Here is an 18949-nt window from a genome sequence, read left to right as displayed (position 1 = left end):
TTCTAAGTGCACATATATCCTATATCTAACAACTCTTTCCAATATCTTCCCAACCACTGATGTGAGGCTCACTGGTTTATAGTTTCTTGGCTTATCCCTATTTCCCTCTTCAGACCTGAATTTCCAGGACTTGCCGGAGCCTTGAACAGAACTGTTCAACTGCTGAGATTTCCTTGAGCCCTTGCTACATAAAGATGTGGTGTTCAGGTGATGTCCCAATACTACAGCTAAAAGCAGCACTATCTGACAGAGTCCACATCGTTTTGTCTCTCATACTTGCTTACATTCCCCAACTGTCTGTGAGCTTTCAACTGTTCTTCAGTGACTCTAAAACGTCCCAAGTGACCAAATGAAAACTTTACAATAACTGTCAAGCAGAATTAAATGTAGCCATCTAGAGACTATTGAAACTTAATGTGCTCTTGAATGTTACAATGCATATTCCAGGGAAGCAATTTGACGGGATTCAACAGAAAATGAATTTCATTACCGCTGCACACAACTGTCAGCCTTGACTTTGGTTTCGAAGTACAGGTCATTCTGCTATAACACACATTTCGTTAACACAAATTCACTATAACACGATTGCTGAATTGGAGAGACAGTTTCTATAGCAAGAAGTTTTATAGTACATATTGATTATATAATGCGATTCTGGCCCCATTTGTTTAAATGGTGCTGTTATATGGTTTTGCATGAGAACAGAACTACCACACTATAGCAAAACTGACTGCACTGTTGTGCAACTTGAATCTTATGATTCAGAATGTATTATAAACAGTTGAAATTTGAGGACAACACTTCCTATAATTCAGCACTGGAAATAATAGCCTATATTTATATTCAACTTCTGAAGTGGTACTTAAAGTCAATCCACAGCTTTCAAACTCAAATGAACAATATCACAGCAAACACATAGATAACTAGGTTAAGCTTGCAGATATCACCTGGATAGAATTTTTAAAATATATCCCCACAATCATTTTTCCACAGCTTGTCCATGGTTTTGACAAATCATGAAACTGATATTGCAACATATTTTGTGACCATAAGCCTTTTGATTGGTCAAATATATTGGAGGTCAAAATGGTAAGTTTTAAAAATCTTGTGGAATGTAGTGTGGCTGAATGGGCCAGTATTCATTATTGCCCTTTCCCTAATTCCCATTCAGAAAATGGAGGAGAGTTGCCTTCTTGAACAACTGCAGTGCATATGCTCTAAGTAAACCTACAGTGTTGTTACGAAAGAATTCCAGCATTTTGGCTCAGGGAGGAACAGTGATATATTTCCAAATCAGGGTGTTGTGTGGTTTTTTTTTGGGGGTGTGGCAGAGGTCGGGGGGAGAGAGGGAGGAGAAGACCGTGGTAGTCTCAGACAGTGGCAGTCATTGGTTTGGAAGATGCTAAAGATCTTTGCTGAATTTCTGCAATGCATCAGTGTTTGAATCCATAATTATTTAATGAACAGAAGTGAATTTTGTTTTGGAAAATATTACAGTGAAAATGGTAAAGAGAGTGATGGTTCATCTTCCAACAACCCCACTCTCTGGAAAAAGGCAGAGGATAAAGTTAATTTTACTACCCTTTATTTCAATTCTCATCAGATACAAGGACACCTTTGCACATCATATTGTTTCCTTTACAAGTAAGTGCAACCACATTCTGAACGTAAGCAACATGAATTTTGCAAGAAACCCCACCAAACTACAACTGATTTCTCATGATAACGCGAGTGCCTTTCCTCTCTATGAAATTTCATTCCATCCTCTTCATTTTGTTCTGCTTTCTTTGCACATCTTTCTTGCTTCATTTCATGGTGTTATTCACAAAGCTGTAATCTCATCTGGTTTTGCACATTTTCCTTGAATTGTTCATTTGTGATCATATGCCCAAATGAGCTTGTCAGACTGCAGGAACAGACTTTTCTCAACCTGCGGTCTTTTGTGTAAATGTTCATTCAGCTGAAGAATACAGTATACATTATTGTCAATATGCCTAATAAAATCCTTATTTAAGCAGAATTAATGGGGGATATCAAATAATGGCAATAGATTGAAAATTCCTTGAAGATCTTAATGCTGAAAATTATGGATCTCCAAAATACTATGAGTATATTAACTATTTTACATCATAGCCAGATAAGGAGGATTTTATTCCAACTTTGTAAAATTAGTGATCAGAGAATAGTGTCCTAAAATATAGGGCTCAACCAATCAGGCTGTTACACTACCTGGTGACTAAATAGGAAAATTTTACAAGATTAACTAGTGAGATTATTTGTGAAATGGAGCAGGAAATCAGAAAACTAGGAATAAATTTTGTTTGCTACTTCAGTGTATCATCCTTATTAACCAACTCTCAAAATACTAAGTGATAAATAAGCATGCATCAACTGTGGCATTTGTTGCAGCAATTTTCTGTTAGGAGTAGAAGGTCAGAACATTCTTCTGATTTCCTCTGATCATTATAACAGGTGGCAGGTTTCTTGAAAGAGTCTCCAACCAAGCCATATACAAGTAACTTGATACAGCTTCTTTCCTTGCAATGGGCAAACTCCTATAGTGAAAGGAAAAAAAAAAAAGTTTTGAAAATTTTAATCCATTTCTGGCCACTGCGCGTTACTGAATATGGGAGGTGATGGCCTAGCAGTGTTGTTGCTGGACTCTTAATCTGGAGTCCCAGGTAAGGCTCTGGGGACTCTAATTCAAATCCTGCTACAGCAGATGGTCAAATTTGAATTTAATAAAAATCTGGAATTAAGATGCCTTGCTGTAATTGTATAGAGGTTTGATGAGACTGCACCTGGTGTAGCGAATTGATTTTTTTTGAAAATGTTACGATAGAAGATAGATTAAGGTAGAATAGTAAATGTTATCTACATTGACTTTAGTAAGGCCTACAACAAAGTCCCATATGGTAGACTGGTTAGTAAGGTTAGCTCACCTGGGATCCAGGGAGAGAGAGCCAACTGGATACAAAATTGGCTTGATGGTATAAGAGAGGAGGCCTGTGACCCTGCAGTGTGCCACAAGGATCGGTTCTGGGTGCAATGTTGTTTGATATTTACATCAACAATTTGGATGAGAATATTGGAGATATGATTAGCAACTTTGCAGATGACACCAAAATTTATGGTATATTGGACATGAAGGAGGTTATCTAAGAGTACATAGAGATCTTGATCAGGTGAGCCAATTGGCAGCAAATGGAATTTAATCTGGATACATGAGAGTGTTGTATTTTGTTAAAACAAACCAGGGCAGCCAGGACAGGATTTACAGAAGTAATGGTACTGCCTTGGGGGGTACAAGTTCACAGTTCCTTCAAAGCTGCATCACAGGTGGACAGGGTGTTCAAGGCGGCATTTGACACGCTTGTCCTCATTGGTCAGTGTGTTGAATATGGGAATTGAGATGTCATGTTGCAGATATACAAGACATTGGTGAGGTCACTCTTAGAATACTGTGTACAATTCGGGTCTCTCTGCTGTAAGGAGCATGTTGTTAAACTGGAAAGAGGGCAGAAAAAGTTCAGAAGGATTGTTGCTGGGACTGGAGCATTCGAGTTATAGGGAAAGGCTAGATAGATTGGAACTTCTTTCCATGGAGTGTCAGAGGCTGAGAAGTTACCTTATAGAGGTTTGTAAAATCATGATGTGCATCATTAGAGTGAATAGCAAATTTTTTTCTCAGAGTAGGGGAGTCCAAAACTAGAGGCCGCAGGTTTAAGGCAAGAGGGGGAAAGATTTAAAAGGGACCAGAGAGGCAACATTTTCCACACTGGCAGTGTATGGAATGAGCTGCTAAAGGAAGTGGTAGAAGCAGGTACAATTACAGTGTTTATAAGGCATTTGGACAGATACATGAATAGAAAAGGTTGAGGGGGTTATGGACCAAATGCAGGCAAATGGGACTTGTTCAGTTTGCTATGGATGAGATGAACCAAAAGGGTTTGTTTCCATCCTGTATGAATTTATGACTCATGGGTCTGGATGGGGTACTCTTCAGAGGATCAGTGTGTACTTGGTGGGCTGAATGGCCTGCTCCCTCACCGTAGGCATCTATGAGTCTAAACATGCCAAGGAAGGAGTGCAACTGAGGTTCACCAAACCAATTCCAAGAAACGCTGGATTGCCTAATACTGAAAGAATTTAGGAGACTGGCCTGTATTCTCTAGAATTTAGAAGATCTTATTTAACCTTAGAATTTGTACACGTCTCAAGAACATACATCCAGCAAAACGTTTCCCTTGCCTGTGCATTTACTCAGAATAAAAGGGGTAGACTATTTAAGACTGAAATGAGGAGGAAGTTCTTCACTAAGAATCTGTGGAATTCTCCACCTCAGAGGGCTGTGGGTCAGGTAATTTGAGTAAGATCCAATCAAAGGTGAATAGATTTCTAAATATTAGAAGACAGCAACGCATATAAGGGTAGTCTGTGAAAATGGCATTGTTCTCATTGTATTCAGTACCTAATGTCTGTGATATCAATAGAATGTACTTACACAACAATGATATTGGCAGATCGGGAGTTCTCCTGCAGAAGTTCATTGAGTCTGACCTGTCGGTATGTCTTTAAAACATAAAGTCACTGTCACTAAATGTTCGTTTATGACCATAATTCCTAAATACTTTAGTGACATCACTTCCATTTTCTGCCCACCTTGTCTTTGAATCTCTCTAACTCCGCATCAGTAATTTTCCATGGATGCTCTTTCAGCAGTATTTCTGCAGTTGCAGGATCCTTGGAACCCTCATGTAGTTGGTAGGGTTCAATCAGTTCTTCAAACATTTTCCAGCTGTAATCAATCATTACAATTAGCAGTCATAGAAGCCAGAAATTATTCCATAATAACATAGAGTGTTCAGTGAATGTTGCAATGATATAAATAACAATATGATCACATCCAATAGTTATCCAATTTGCCAAATGCTTGCTTTCAGCATTGAGGATATCATTTCACTAGTTACTAATCTGAAGTTTCTTTTCCTGCATAAGTGACTCCCTCAAACCTTGAGCTTGAACAAGGTGTTTATTCTTATCTTTAAACATATAACCCCAGAACAAGTAGTTCAAAATAAGTTAAATTTTACAAGCTGGACGGGGAGTTTCCTTTACTCCTGATACTTAATATTCCTAAACAATGTGCAGCATCCTCTTCCAGCTGGCAATGACTGACTTACCTTTTGCTTTATACCTTTAACAGGGTGACATGCATACTGACATGGATGTAAAGAACACACAAGCCACAGGAAGATTGGGAATAGGTTTTCCTCAGAACACATCCCTCATTTTCCTTCTCCAAATTTACGTAAGTAGGAGAAGCAGAATAAGATGATTTGGCCTCCCCAGCCAGCTCTACCAATGTCTGATGTAATTGTGGCTTTAGCTCCATTTTCCCCACCTGCTTCCTCATAACTATAGACTCCCTTTGGATCAAAAATCATATCTAACTCGGTCTTGAATGTTTCAACTACTGTCTTGACAGCACTCGGACAGAATTCTAAAGACTGACTTTGAGAAGAAATTCCTCCTCAGCTCTATTTTAAGTGGGGAACCCATTTTTAAAACTGTACCCCAGCTTTAATTTCCCTCATGAGGAGAAATATCCTCAGCATCCAAATTGTTCAATTCCTCAGAATCTTGTTTGTTTTAATGAGATTAAGTCTCTTTCTGCAACATCATTTATAGCAAAGACAGCGTCCTAGAAGCCATCAGAATCTTTCTTGAAAGAAATTACTAGTTCCCAGGAGTTACATAGAACATAGAAGAATACAGCGCAGTACAGGCCTTTCGGCCCTCGATGTTGCGCCGATCCAAGCCCACCTAACTTACACTAGCCCACTATCCTCCATATGCCTATCCAATGCCCGCTTAAATGCCCATAATGAGGGAGAGTCCACCACTGCTACTGGAAGGGCATTCCATGAACTCACGACTCGCTGAGTAAAGAACCTACCCCTAACATCTGTCCTATACCTACCCCCCCTTAATTTAAAGCAATGCCCCCTTGTAATAGCTGACTCCATACGTGGAAAAAGATTCTCACTGTCAACCCTATCTAAACCCCTAATCATCTTGTACACCTCGATCAAGTCACCCCTAAACCTTCTTTTCTCCAATGATAACAACCCCAAGTGCCTCAGCCTTTCCTCATACGATCTTCCTACCATACCAGGCAACATCCTGGTAAACCTCCTCTGCACCAGTTCCAGTGCCTCCACATCCTTCCTATAGTATGGCGACCAAAACTGCACACAATACTCCAGATGCGGCCGCACCAGAGTCTTATACAACTGCAACATGACCTCAGGACTCCGAACTCAATTCCTCTACCAATAAAAGCCAGTACGCCATATGCCTTCTTCACCGCACTATTTACCTGGGTGGCAACTTTCAGAGATCTGTATACATCCACACTACCAAGTATACGACCATTAGCCCAGTACCCCATCTTTTTGTTACTCTTAACAAAGTGAATCACCTGACACTTACCTACATTGAACTCCATTTGCCACCTTTCTGCCCAGCTCTGCAGTTTATCTATATCCCGCTGTAACCTGACACATCCTTCCTCACTGTCAACAACTCCTCCGACTTTCGTATCATCCGCAAACTTGCTCACCCAACCTTCTAACCCCTCCTCCAGGTCATTTATAAAAATGACAAACAGCAATGGTCCCAAAACAGATCCTTGCGGAACACCACTAGTGACAGCACTCCAAGATGAACCTTTGCCATTAACTACTACCCTCTGTCTTCTTCCAGCCAGCTAACTCCTAATCCAAGCCTCCAACTCACCCTCAATGCCATACCTCCGTATTTTTTGCAGTAGTCTACCATGGGGAACCTTGTCAAACGCCTTACTAAAATCCATATACACCACATCTACCGCTTTCCCCTCGTCCAACTCCTTAGTCACCTTCTCAAAGAATTCAATAAGGTTTGTGAGGCACGACCTGCCCTTCACAAAACCATGCTGACTATCCTTGATCACATTATTCCTATCCAGATGTTCATAAATCCTATCCCTTACAATTCTCTCTAAGACTTTGCCCACAACAGAAGTGAGACTCACCGGCCTATAGTTACTAGGGTTATCCCTACTCCCCTTCTTGAACAAGGGAACCACATTTGCTAGCCTCCAATCTTCTGGCACAACTCCTGTAGATAATGAGGACATAAAAATCAAGGCCAATGGCTCTGCAATCTCCTCCCTTGCTTCCCAGAGAATCCTAGGATAAATGCCATCAGGCCCAGGGGACTTATCTATTTTCACCCTTTCCAGAATTTCCAACACCTCTTCTCTACATACCTCAAAGCCATCCATTCTACTTAATTGTGACTCAGTAATCACATCGACAACAATGTCCTGTTCCTGAGTGAATACTGACGAAAAGTATTCATTCAGTGTCTCCCCAATCTCTTCAGCCTCCACACACAACTTCCCACTACTATCCTTGACTGGACCTATTCCTACCCTAGTCATTCTTTTATTCCTAACATACCTATAGAATGCCTTAGGGTTTTCCCTAATCCTATCAACTAAGGACCTTTCATGTCCCCTCCTTGCTGCTCTTAGCTCTCTCTTCAGATCCTTCCTGGCTACCTTATAACTCTCAATCGCCCCAATTGAACCTTCACGCCTCATCTTTACATAGGCCACCCTCTTCCATTTAACAAGGGATTTCAATTCCTTATTAAACCATGGCTCCCTCACACGACCCTTTCCTCTCTGCCTGACGGATACATACTTATCAAGGACACTCAATAGTTGCTCCTTGAACAAGCTCCACATATCAATTATGCCCATGCCTTGAAGCTTACTTTTCCAAGCCACACATCCTAAGTCATGCCTCACTGCATCATAATTTCCCTGACCCCAGCTATAACTCTTGCCCTGTAGTGCACACTTATCCCTCTCCATCACTAGAGGTGTGAGCTGCATTTTGGAAATACAAATCAGGACAGGACTTAATGGTAAGGTTCTGGAGAATGTTGGTGAACAAAGATCTTGCACTGCAGGTTCATAGATCCTTGAAAGTAGTCACAGGTAGATAGGATAGTGAAGACGACATTCAGTATGCTTTTCTTTATTGGTCAGAGCATTGAGTATAGGGGTTGAGAGGTCATGTTGCAGCTGTACAGGACATTGGCTAGGCCACTACTGGAATACTGTGTACAATTCTGGTCTCCCTCCTATCAGAAGGATGTTGTGAAACATGAAAAGGTTCAGAAAAGATTTACAAGGATGTTGCCAGGTTTGGCGGGTTTGAGATATTGGAACAGGGGCTGTTTTTCCTGAAGTGTTAAAGGCTGAGGGGTGACCTTATGGAGGTTTATAAAATCATGAGGTATGGATAGGGTAAATAGATAAGGTCTTTTCCCTGGAGTGGTGGAGTCCAGAACTAGAGGGCATAGATTTAAGGTGAGAGCGGAAAGACTTAAGAGGGACCTAAGGGGCAATGTTTTCACACAGACCGTGGTGCGTGTATGGAATTGGCTGCCAGAGGAAGTGGAGGAGTCTGGCACAATAACAACATTTAAAAGGCATTTGGATGGATGTGTTTACGAAGGGTTTAGAGGGACATGGGCCAAACGCTGGCAAATGGGACAAGATTAATTTAGGAGATCTGGTCGGCATGGATGAGTTGGACCAAAGAGTCAGTTTCCGTGGTATATGAATAGGAAGGGTTCCGAGAGATATGAGTTACGTACTGTAAAATAGGGCTAGATTAGGTTAGGATGAGTTAGACTGAAGAGTCTGTTTCTGTGCTGTACATCTCCATGACTTTCAGTTCACGTCTGTGGGATGTGACAAGGATCCCCTTACCAACCCCATCAATGATTGACAAACATCAATATTAACAATCCATGCTGCTTCAGGTTGTCTACAAAGCTCTGGAATCTCAATTTTACAGTTACAGGTTACTAAAGAAACCAATTCAGCCTCTGCCTACCTTTCTTTGCTTGGTTTCATGTGAATATCTCCAATGACCTTGATGTCAGCACACTGAATCCTGAACTTGCCGAGAAGTGCAGCCATTCTGTACAGAAGCAAGAAGAACAGTGCAATGTTAACCACTTTCAAAATTGTTTTAATTTATATACCGGATAAACAGTGGTAGAATTGGGCAGTTTAATCTAACAACGCTGTTGATGCTGATCCTCCATTTAAGAAGTAATCTTAAGTGCGTGCTCACTGGTGAACTTACTCTCACTACTGTTCAACATCCTTCCTATGGCGTGGGTCTCAAAAGTTGCAAAGCATTCCATTATATATCATTTTTCATATTTATATCTTTACAGAAATTGAAGTATTCTATTAATGTTTCTTATGGTCCTATCACTCAAACTGCTGCTTTTAATATCCTGAACTGCCAAGTCATTCTGTGCATTGTAGCTCAGTGATTAGCACTGCTTTCTACCAGCACCAGGGACCCAGGTTCAATTCCACCCTCAGAAGACTGTCTATGTGAAGTTTGCACATTCTCCCAGTGTCTGTGTGGGTTTCCTCCAGGTGCTCCGGTTTACTCCCATAGTCTAAGGATATGCAGGTTAGTGGACTGGCCATGCTTAATTGCCCAGGGATTTGTAGGTTAGATAGATTAGCCACGAGAAATGTGGGGTTATGGGGGGGGGGGGGGAAGAGGGAGGATGCTCTTCAGGACAGACTGTGTGGATTTGTTGAGCCAAATAGTCCGTTTCCACACTGTTGGGATTCTACGAATTTTCCATTTTACCTAAACTATCCAATTATTATTTTTATTTCTCTACTGCGACAATTAAAGCCAGAACACTAGAGGGAGCACTTTCCACAGTGACCAGCTTTAGAAAATGCAAGATAGGAAGGCAAACATATAAATAGACAACTATCCTCATTATAATATTCACTGGAGATTTTGTCGGAGTTCAAACACTCCGCTTTTACTCCATACTTACGTTCCTTCTCAGCAGATCTTCCCAATGAGCTTACAGTTTCCTAACTAAATACAACAAACTTTGTTTTAACAAGCACTGTAGAGTCGCAGAGATATACAGCACAGAAACAGACTCTTCAATCCAACTCGTCCATACCAACCAGATATCCTAAATAAATCTAGTTCCATTTGCCAGCATTTGGCCCATATCTGTCTAAATGCTTTATATTCATACGCCCATCCAAATGCCTTTAAGTGTTGTAATTGTACCAGTCAGCACCACTTCCTCTGGCATGGACACCCTCTGCATGAACACATTGCTCCTTAGATTCATTTTAAATCTTTCCCCTCTCACCTTAAACCTCTGCCCTCTAGTTCTGGGCTTCCCCATCTCAGGGAAAAGACCTTGGCTATTCACCCTATCCATGACCCTCATAAACCTCTATAACATTAGATCAGATTAGATTCCCTACAGTATGGAAACAGGCCCTTCGCCCCAACTAGTCCACACCGATCCTCCGAAGAGTAACCCACCCAGACCCATTCCCCTGCCCTGTGTTTACCCGTGACTAATGCATCTAACACTATGGGCAATTTAAGATGGCTAATTCAGCTGACCTGCACATCCTTTGGATTGAGAGAGGAAACCCACACAGACACGGAGAGAATGTGCAAACTCCACGCAGACAGTCGCCCAAAGCTGGAATCGAACCTGGGTCCTGTCGCCGTGAGGCAGCAGTGCTAACCACTGAGCCACCGAGGCACCCTCAGTCTCTGATGCTCCAGGGAAAATAGTCCCAGTCTATTCAGCCTCTTCCTGTAGCCCAAACATTCCAATCCTAGCAATATCCTTGTAAATCTTTTCTGAACTCTTTCAAGTTTCACAACATGACCTCCCAACTCCTATACTCAATGCTCTGACCAATAAAGGCAAGCACACCAAACACCTTCACTATCCTATCAAACCATGACTCCACTTTCAAGGAACTACAAACCTGCACTCCAAGGTCTTTCTTCAGCAACACTCCCCAGGACCTTACCAAAAGTGTAACAGTCCTACCCTGATTTGCCTTTCCAAAATGCAGCACCTCACATTTATCTAAATTAAACTCCATCTGCCACTTCTCGGCCCATCTGATCAAGGTCTCATTGGACTCCAAGGTAACATTCATCACTGTCCACTACACCTCCAATTTTGGTGTAATCTGCAAACTTACTAACTAGACCTCCGGTGTTCACATCCAAATCATTTTTATAAATGACGAAAAGCAATGGACCCAGCACTGATTGTTGCTGCACACTGCTGGTCCCAGGCCTCCAATCTGAAAAGCAACCCTTGGTTTTATACCTTCCAATCTATTGTGTATCCAAATACAGGTCTTTCTGCTATAATGCTCATTTCATTAACGTAAATTCGTTGTAGTGCGATTGATGAATTGGGGACACTTTCTAAAGTGCAAACATTTAAACCATGTGTTGGCTGTAATGTGATTACACTGCCAACACTAAGCCCGGTTTCTAAAGAGCGCTTTCTCTCTAACACCGGTTTCCACAAGAATGCAACTACTGGGTTAGAGAACTATCTGTAGCTAGTTCTCCCTCTATTCAGTGTGATCTAACCTTGCTAAACAGTCTACCATGAAGAACCTTGTTGAATGCTTTAATGAAGTCCATATAGATAATGTCCACTGCTCTGCCCTTATCAATCCTCTTTAGTTCTTCAAAAAACTCAAGTCAGTGAGATGCAATTTCCCATGCATAAAGCCACGTTGGCCATCCCCAACAGTCCCTACCTTTCCAAACAGACGTGAAATATTATCCTTCAGGATTTCCACCAATAACCTGCCTACCACAGATGTCAGGCTCACTGGTCTATAGTTCCCTAGTTTTTACTTACCGCCTTTCTACTATAGTGGCACCACGTTAGCCAACCTCCAGGCTTCCAGCACCTCACCTGTGACGATCGATGATACAAACATCTCACCAAGGGGTCCGGCAATCACCTCCCTAGCTTCCTACAGAGTTCTAGCGTGCACCTGATCATATCCACCTTCATGCTTTTTAAGACATGTGGCATTTTCTCCTCTGTAATTCGTCAGGTATAGACCGCAGACATCGAGTGAATCCTTAGAAGAGTATAAAGGCAGTAGGAGTATACTTGAGGGAAATCCGGAGGGCAAAAAGGGGACATGAGATAGCTTTGGCAAATAGGGTTAACGAGAATCCAAAGAGATCCTACAAATACATTACGAACAAAAGGGTAACTAGGGAGAGGATAGGGCCCCTCATTTTTCAAGATGCCCCCCATTTTTCAAGATGTTGCTATTTATTTCCCATGTTCTCTATCTTCCATATCCTTCTCCACGGTAAACTATGATGCAAACTACCCGTTTGGTATCTCTCCATCTCCTGTGGTTCCACACATAGGTGGCCTTGTTGATGTTCGAGAGGTCCTATTCACTCCCTAGTTACCCTTTTGTCCTTAATGTATTTACAGAATCTCTTTGGATTCTCCTTAACCCTACTTACCAAAACTCTCATGTCCCCTTTTTTCCCTCCTGATTTCCCTAGAATAAACTCCTACTGCCTTTATAGGCAAAAGATTCACTTGATCTCTGCTGTCGATACCAGACGTATGCTTCCTTCTTTTTCTTGACCTATCTCTATCACAGTCAGGCAGCATCCCAGAAGCAGGAGAGTTGACGTCCAAGGCGTAAAGCTTTCATCTTTAAGTACATTAAAATGAAGAACATGCCAAAGCTGACAACAGGTCCCTGAGAGAACAAGGCTGGGAAAATAAGGTGGAAACCAAGTAAGGGAATTGACTAAGTAATTTACATAAATCTTCACTGACAGCATTCCAATATTGTCAAATAATCCAGGGGCAAAATGAGAGGAAATGCATCCAATCTATCACAAGAGAAAAAAACCCCAGAGAAATTAATGCAGCTAAAGTCAATAAGTCCTTAGGCGTGATTGGATGTGTTATAGGATAATAAAGTAAGTAATTGCAGAGGTAGTGGATGCACTGATAGCAATCTTTCAAGATTCCTTAGATTCTGGAAAAGTCTCAGGATTGGAAAACTGCCAATATGTAGGACTAATTCAGAAAGGAAAGGATATAAAAACTAGTACTTTCATAACGTGATAGTTGCGTTCCTCTGCATCTGTGATAGATAAAATTGCGCTATGGAAAATCGCACTGTAGAAGATAGGTACAGAAGATAGTTATACATGTTCAGTAGAAAGTTTGCATTATCCAAACAGTGTCCAGAATTCTTTAATCATGTTATAGCCAATTCATGTTGATGAAACACACGATATACCAGAACAACCTGAAACTGTAGGCTAGTTAGATTAATGTCTGATAATTGAAAAGTGTGAGTGTCTAATATAAAGAACATAATAGACTACAGGTATTTAGATATACACAAGATGATCAAGCAGGGTCAGCATGGCTTCTGGAAGGGGAAATCATGCCTGACAAATTTATTAGAAATATTTTAGGTAACAAGCAGATAGATAAAGGGAAAAACATTGGTCAGTGTATTTAATATAAAAAGTCTTCTGAAAATCTAAATAGGTACTACTCATTATGCTACTTATTAAGAGCCCATGTGGCTCGAGTGGGATATTAACGTGAATAGAGGATCAGCTAACTAATTGAAGACAGAGCTGGGATAAAGGGTGGGCATTTTCAGGATGCCAACCTCTAACTTATAATAATGCCACAGGGGATCAGTGCTGGGGTCATAATTATTTACAGTATATATTAATAACTTGGATGAGGAAAGTTATGTATGACAGCCAAGTTTGTGGATGACAAAAATAGATTGGAAGGCGAATGCGGAGGATGACAAAATGTCTGCAAGGAGTTACTGATAAATTAGGCAAATGGGCAAAAGGTTGGCATATGGAATATAACATGGGAAAATGTGAAGTTCTGCACTTTGGCAAAAAAAAGTAGAGGAGCTGAATGAACTTAAATCAAGAAAGACTGCAGAAAGTGACAGACCTCATGCACGACTCACATAAAACTAGCATACAACCTCAGCAGGTAATAGGAAGGCAAATGAAATGTTGGCCTTTATTTCAAAGGGAATAAAGTATAAAAATAGGGAGATCTTGCTAAAACTATTCAAGGCACTAGTCAGACTACAGCTGGACTATTTTAAATTGTTTGGGCCCCTTATCCTGAAAGAAGATAGACTGGCATTGAAGTAGACTGGAGAATATTCACTAGGCTGATCAGGGTATGGAGGGGCCATTTGATGACTCGGGTTCACCTATATCCATTGGAATTTAGAAGAATGCAACACCATCTTATTGAGACAAAGATACTCAGAACATGACAGGTTGATGTAGAAGGGTTGTTTCCCCTTAAGGGAGAGTTTAGACCCAGAGGGCATAATCCCAGAATAAGGGATTGCATTATTTAAAATAGAGATGAGGAGGAATTTCTTCTCAGATTTGAGAATCTGCGGAATTTGTTTTTGCTGCAGAGGCTGGATCATTAAGTATATTCAAGGTTGAGAGAGAGATTCCATTAGTTAGTAATGGAATCAAGGCAGAAAAATGGAGTTGAAAGTGATCAGATCAGTGGTGATTTCATTAAGTGGTGAAGCACATGCAATGAGCTGAATGGCCTACTTCCGTTCCTCTGTCTTATGGTCTTATCATGCTTCAGTTTCATAGTAGACAAACATTAAATTTCTAACATAGTGCTCCAGTTTTTATCAAATACTTTAAAGTGTGGTGCTATGGCTGTCCGAGACTGGGTGGCACAAAATGGTTGACAACTGCCCCTGACAAGTTCTGCAGAACATGGCTGACAGTAGTTAGAGCATGTGGGAAAATATTTGCTTAATGTAGCCTCAGCAAGTAGGACAATAGCAGCTCTGTAAGAATCAAGGTTACTGGCTGAGATTGAATGTGCAGCTGCAATTGGTAAGAACATCATACACTAAGAATTACTTAATCAATTTGTTACAATATCAAGAGTAAGTTTTAATTCACATTCTTCAGATAATCATAGATACAGCTTCTGAAGTAGTGATAGATCCACATATATCCAAAAAATATCACCAAAAGATTCAAACCAGTTTCAAGCAATAGAGATGCCCCCCCCCTTATCATTAAAGTTGTGAAAACATCATGACCGTGGCTGGACTGGCAGCCTGACCATACAATTAAAGATGCTGGACCAGAAAGCCAATCACAGAGGGGAAACCTGATGCCGCTGACCATCACCACCACCTCCACCCTACCCAAAACTAAGTCTTAACTATATACAATCTGAAGACTTTGTGTGCCTTACTGCTAAGAAAATCTGAGGCTGCAACGAAGTTGCACCAAAATAAAGTTGTACCTGAATCTACCACCAGACTCGGACTCTCATTTGAAAATGAGATCTAACAAGTGGTCAGGCAAATGAGACTTCAGCAACACAACTTACTATCAATTTTTGAACAAGTTGCTTCTTCAAATTATATTCTCTCATATTCCAACTTCACAGCCAAAAGCTAGGCCCTCCCTCACCTTGCCAAACACTTACCAGTCCTGCAGTTATCCTTTCATTAACTTTAATCAAGCAATTTCAAAATCATTTGTTTCTCAAGACTCTCCTTTTTCAAAATATTTTTTCCGCCCATTAAATTGATATTATTTAAAATTCCTCTATTCACGTGCTACTCCTTGGTGTTTCAAAGCCACAGTAAAAAGCTCAACTTCAGCCTCTGTTCCCTACAGTGCCACCCAATGTCTAAACTCCTCATCTGTCTTCAGCATGGAGGGTAATTGGTAGGTAATGATATTGTCACTGGACTAGGAAAGCAGAGGTATAGGCAAATTCTGTGGGATGAGTTTTAACCCCCAGAGAAAGTTGACTTCAATAAAATCTGCAATTAAATGTTAGCCCAATTATGACCATGTAACCATTACTGATTGTTGTTAAAAACCCATCTGTGTACATTCATCCCCTCTAGGGAAGGAAATCTGCTTTTCTTACCGCCTTTGCATACATACAGGGACTCTTGATGGCCCTGGCCTAGACAGCCAAAAAAAAAAAAGCTAAGGGTATGGGAACAAATGCAGGCTTTCCTAGTAACATCCACATCCCATACAAGCCTACAAAATGTTGTGGCCTTCCAGGTGCATGCTCATGTACTACCTCTATAGACCGAACTGCATTGCTGGGGGTCCACAGCCCAGATGACTATGAAATCACTAACAATATTTGCTGGCTCTACAATACCACTGGCATCCCTCCTTTCATACATCAAACCACTGTCAATCAAGTGCCATCCTTCCCCATGACCCACCTCAGTGGGAGTGCCTTCCATGGGCTTATTTTCAAATGTCAAAAGCACATGCTACCATTGATTTAATATCCACTGAAATACCCTGGGCTTCCTTCAATTCATAAACACAATCTAGCTTCCACACGGTCATTAGTTGAATCTATTCAGACCTGAAAGTGGAGGTCTTAAAGGAAATTTATGGAGATGTTGTCTGCACCAGAGAGTTTTAGTTATGAAGACAGACTGGGGTTGAGAGTTGGCAGGGGGAGGCGGGAATATATGATCGAATTGTTTAAAATTATCAGGTGCATAGACAGGGGAGACAGGTTTATGATAAGGAGCAGGATGTGAGGAAACCTCCACCCACAGGCAGGTGGGAATCTGGAGCTCAGCACATACAAGGCACAAACCTTCAAAAACATTGAAAGCAGCATTTAGGTATGCACTTATGATGCCAAGGCATTTAGGCTTTAGGCCAAGTGCTGGAAAATGGAATTAGAATAGCTAGAAGGTTGTTTCGACTGACACACACAATAAGCCAAGGGCCCTTTTCTGTACTATAGATATCTATCCATCTATAAATAACATCTAATGTTGTCTTCTAACATTTTACAACTTCACAAAAACCCTGGAAAACGAGTGTGATTATCATTTGCCGTGTGAAGGGAGAAATAATGATACTGTTCACAACTAGTTTTTGCTCATCAGCTTCCTTCTCTCCACAGAGCTTTGACTTCCTGTAGGCAACCTTTAGTACCATACATTCAGCTTAGATCATTCAGGACAAAGTAGTTCACTTGATTGACACCCTATCCACCATCTTGAATGTTTATTCCCACCACCACTTATGCACAGCAGCAGCAGAGTACACCATCTACAAAGGTGAACTGAAGGGACTCACTAAGGCTCTTGTGACTCCATCTTTCAAAACTGGTCACTCTAGAAGGTTAAGGGCAACAGATACATGGGAACACCACCTCCTGCAAGTTCCCCTCCAATCCATTCACCATCCTGACTTAGAAATATCCTTCACTGTCACTGGGTCAAAATCATGGAATGCTTTTCCTAACACAAGGACTGCAGCACATCACCACCTTCTCCAGGGCAATCAGGGAGGAGGAAAAATTGTTGGCCTTACAAATAACTTCCACATCCCATGAACAAATAATAAAAATAAATTATAGTGCTTATCCCCAAACAGTGAGCATCAAGGTGCTTAGCGCTTTTGGCACTGAGCACAACCCAAGCTGGGTTTGGTTCCTTAAATCGATAAACCATTTTTGACAGGAGTAACTAGAATCTTGAGACAGAAATCCCTGGCAGATTTTCTTCCCCCTTATCCAAAGCTAATTGTAATATTCCAACTGTTGAATTCATGAAACCATCCTTGTCTCCAAAGTTATTATTAACTTACTGTACCACTCAGGTACTCATTCATTCACGGAATTTCCTGTATAAATTACATTGAAAAGGAAACATATTTGCCACTTCTCTTGTAATCAGGCATTCTTTTAGCCAGCATTTCAGAATGTGCCAGATATTCTGTCTTATATCCCTAATAACAAGAAGGCAAGGAGATAGATGCCAGTGAGTGACATGGTCACAAATAAAATAATGACAAGATGATGTTACCTGAAGGTGTAGAGGGTAAAGCTGCAAAACCATTCACAGGAATTTCTTTGGGCTGTAGATAATACAGGAGTCAGAATGCTATTATAGGGGAAGCTAGAAATAGTTGTGCAACAGCAAGAAGAGTACAACTCTAGTAAAGGAATAATTAAAGAATGTGCTAGAATGACTTGGCCTGAGGCCCACCTGACTTTAAATATTATTTACATCAGTGTGGAGCTGCCAGACATTTGTCTTGACCAAGACAACACACTAGTAAAGTGCTTTTGAATTTGGGGTTGCTGTGGCTTAAGAATAATTCTGCAACTCCTGGTTCCAACTTTGGCAAAGTGCTTTTTAAAAGGCAGACCTAATTGGTGGCATGATGCAATGATCTAGCTATAAGATACACAGGGCTTTTCGAATTTACCCTCCCTGGATGTGCACGGGAAGAGATTATTTTCTAATCTCTTTCTGTGCAAGGAAAAATATTTTGGTAAACTGGGTGGCTGAGGGCCCCCCTGGACTTTCGAATTAGCACAGATTAATCATGGAATGTTTCCCCTTGACTTCCTTACAAATATGGTGCACCAAAAGACCGCATTATTCCATAAAATATGGCAGCCCTTCTTGAATTACATAAATACAGATATTTCGGCTATCCTAACAAGGGCTTTTATTTAATTGAGATTACGAACTTGGCTGGTCAGGGGCCCCTTGGGAGAGGAATCCCGCACGAATACGGGTTTTGTTACATTTGATGTTAACACATTCCGAACATGTATCTCACTACCCAATTTCTGTGTTATCCGTCGGGTTTTTTTCTCTTCTTTGAATAATGTAAGAGACTTAATTATACACTCTGGTTAGTTGTAGGTTAGATTAGTAGTTAGTTGAGTTTTATTTTTTTTTTGTTTGATAAATTTTGGTTATTATTTAAGATTTAATTGCATATCAATGTTTATACTTGAGGTTTTTTTTTGTAAGCTTGTAAAAATGTTAAATTTTCAATAAACATCTATAAAAAAAAAAGATACACATAGAACTGTTTATTTTTGGGAGAAACCAGTTAAGTAATGGAGGCACATAGACATTCTCCTCTTAAATTTTTATCCAGTCATG

At 40.7% G+C, this 18949-nt stretch overlaps 1 protein-coding gene across 1 annotated transcript in view; it reads right to left on the bottom strand.

Annotated features, from left to right (window-relative positions):
• Positions 1-605: 605 nt before the first annotated feature.
• Positions 606-18949, bottom strand: part of LOC122542462 (solute carrier family 12 member 1) — a 135825-nt gene continuing 117481 nt past the window's right edge. Inside the window, exons 23-26 of the mRNA XM_043680182.2 lie at positions 8961-9047; positions 4663-4798; positions 4505-4572; positions 606-2555 (exon numbers count right to left, since the gene is read on the bottom strand). Of these exons, the coding sequence (XP_043536117.2) occupies positions 2420-2555; positions 4505-4572; positions 4663-4798; positions 8961-9047 (427 nt within the window). The 3' untranslated portion in view covers positions 606-2419. The remainder of the gene's footprint in view (positions 2556-4504; positions 4573-4662; positions 4799-8960; positions 9048-18949) is intronic.

The sequence above is a fragment of the Chiloscyllium plagiosum genome, unplaced genomic scaffold (genome assembly GCF_037043375.1).
Source record: "Chiloscyllium plagiosum isolate Xiang-an unplaced genomic scaffold, Cpla_swu_hap1 HiC_scaffold_42, whole genome shotgun sequence".
In the NCBI taxonomy this organism is placed as follows: Eukaryota; Metazoa; Chordata; class Chondrichthyes; order Orectolobiformes; family Hemiscylliidae; genus Chiloscyllium; species Chiloscyllium plagiosum.
The sequence above is the reverse complement of the archived record's forward strand: the minus strand, read 5'-3'. Positions and strand labels throughout refer to the sequence as shown.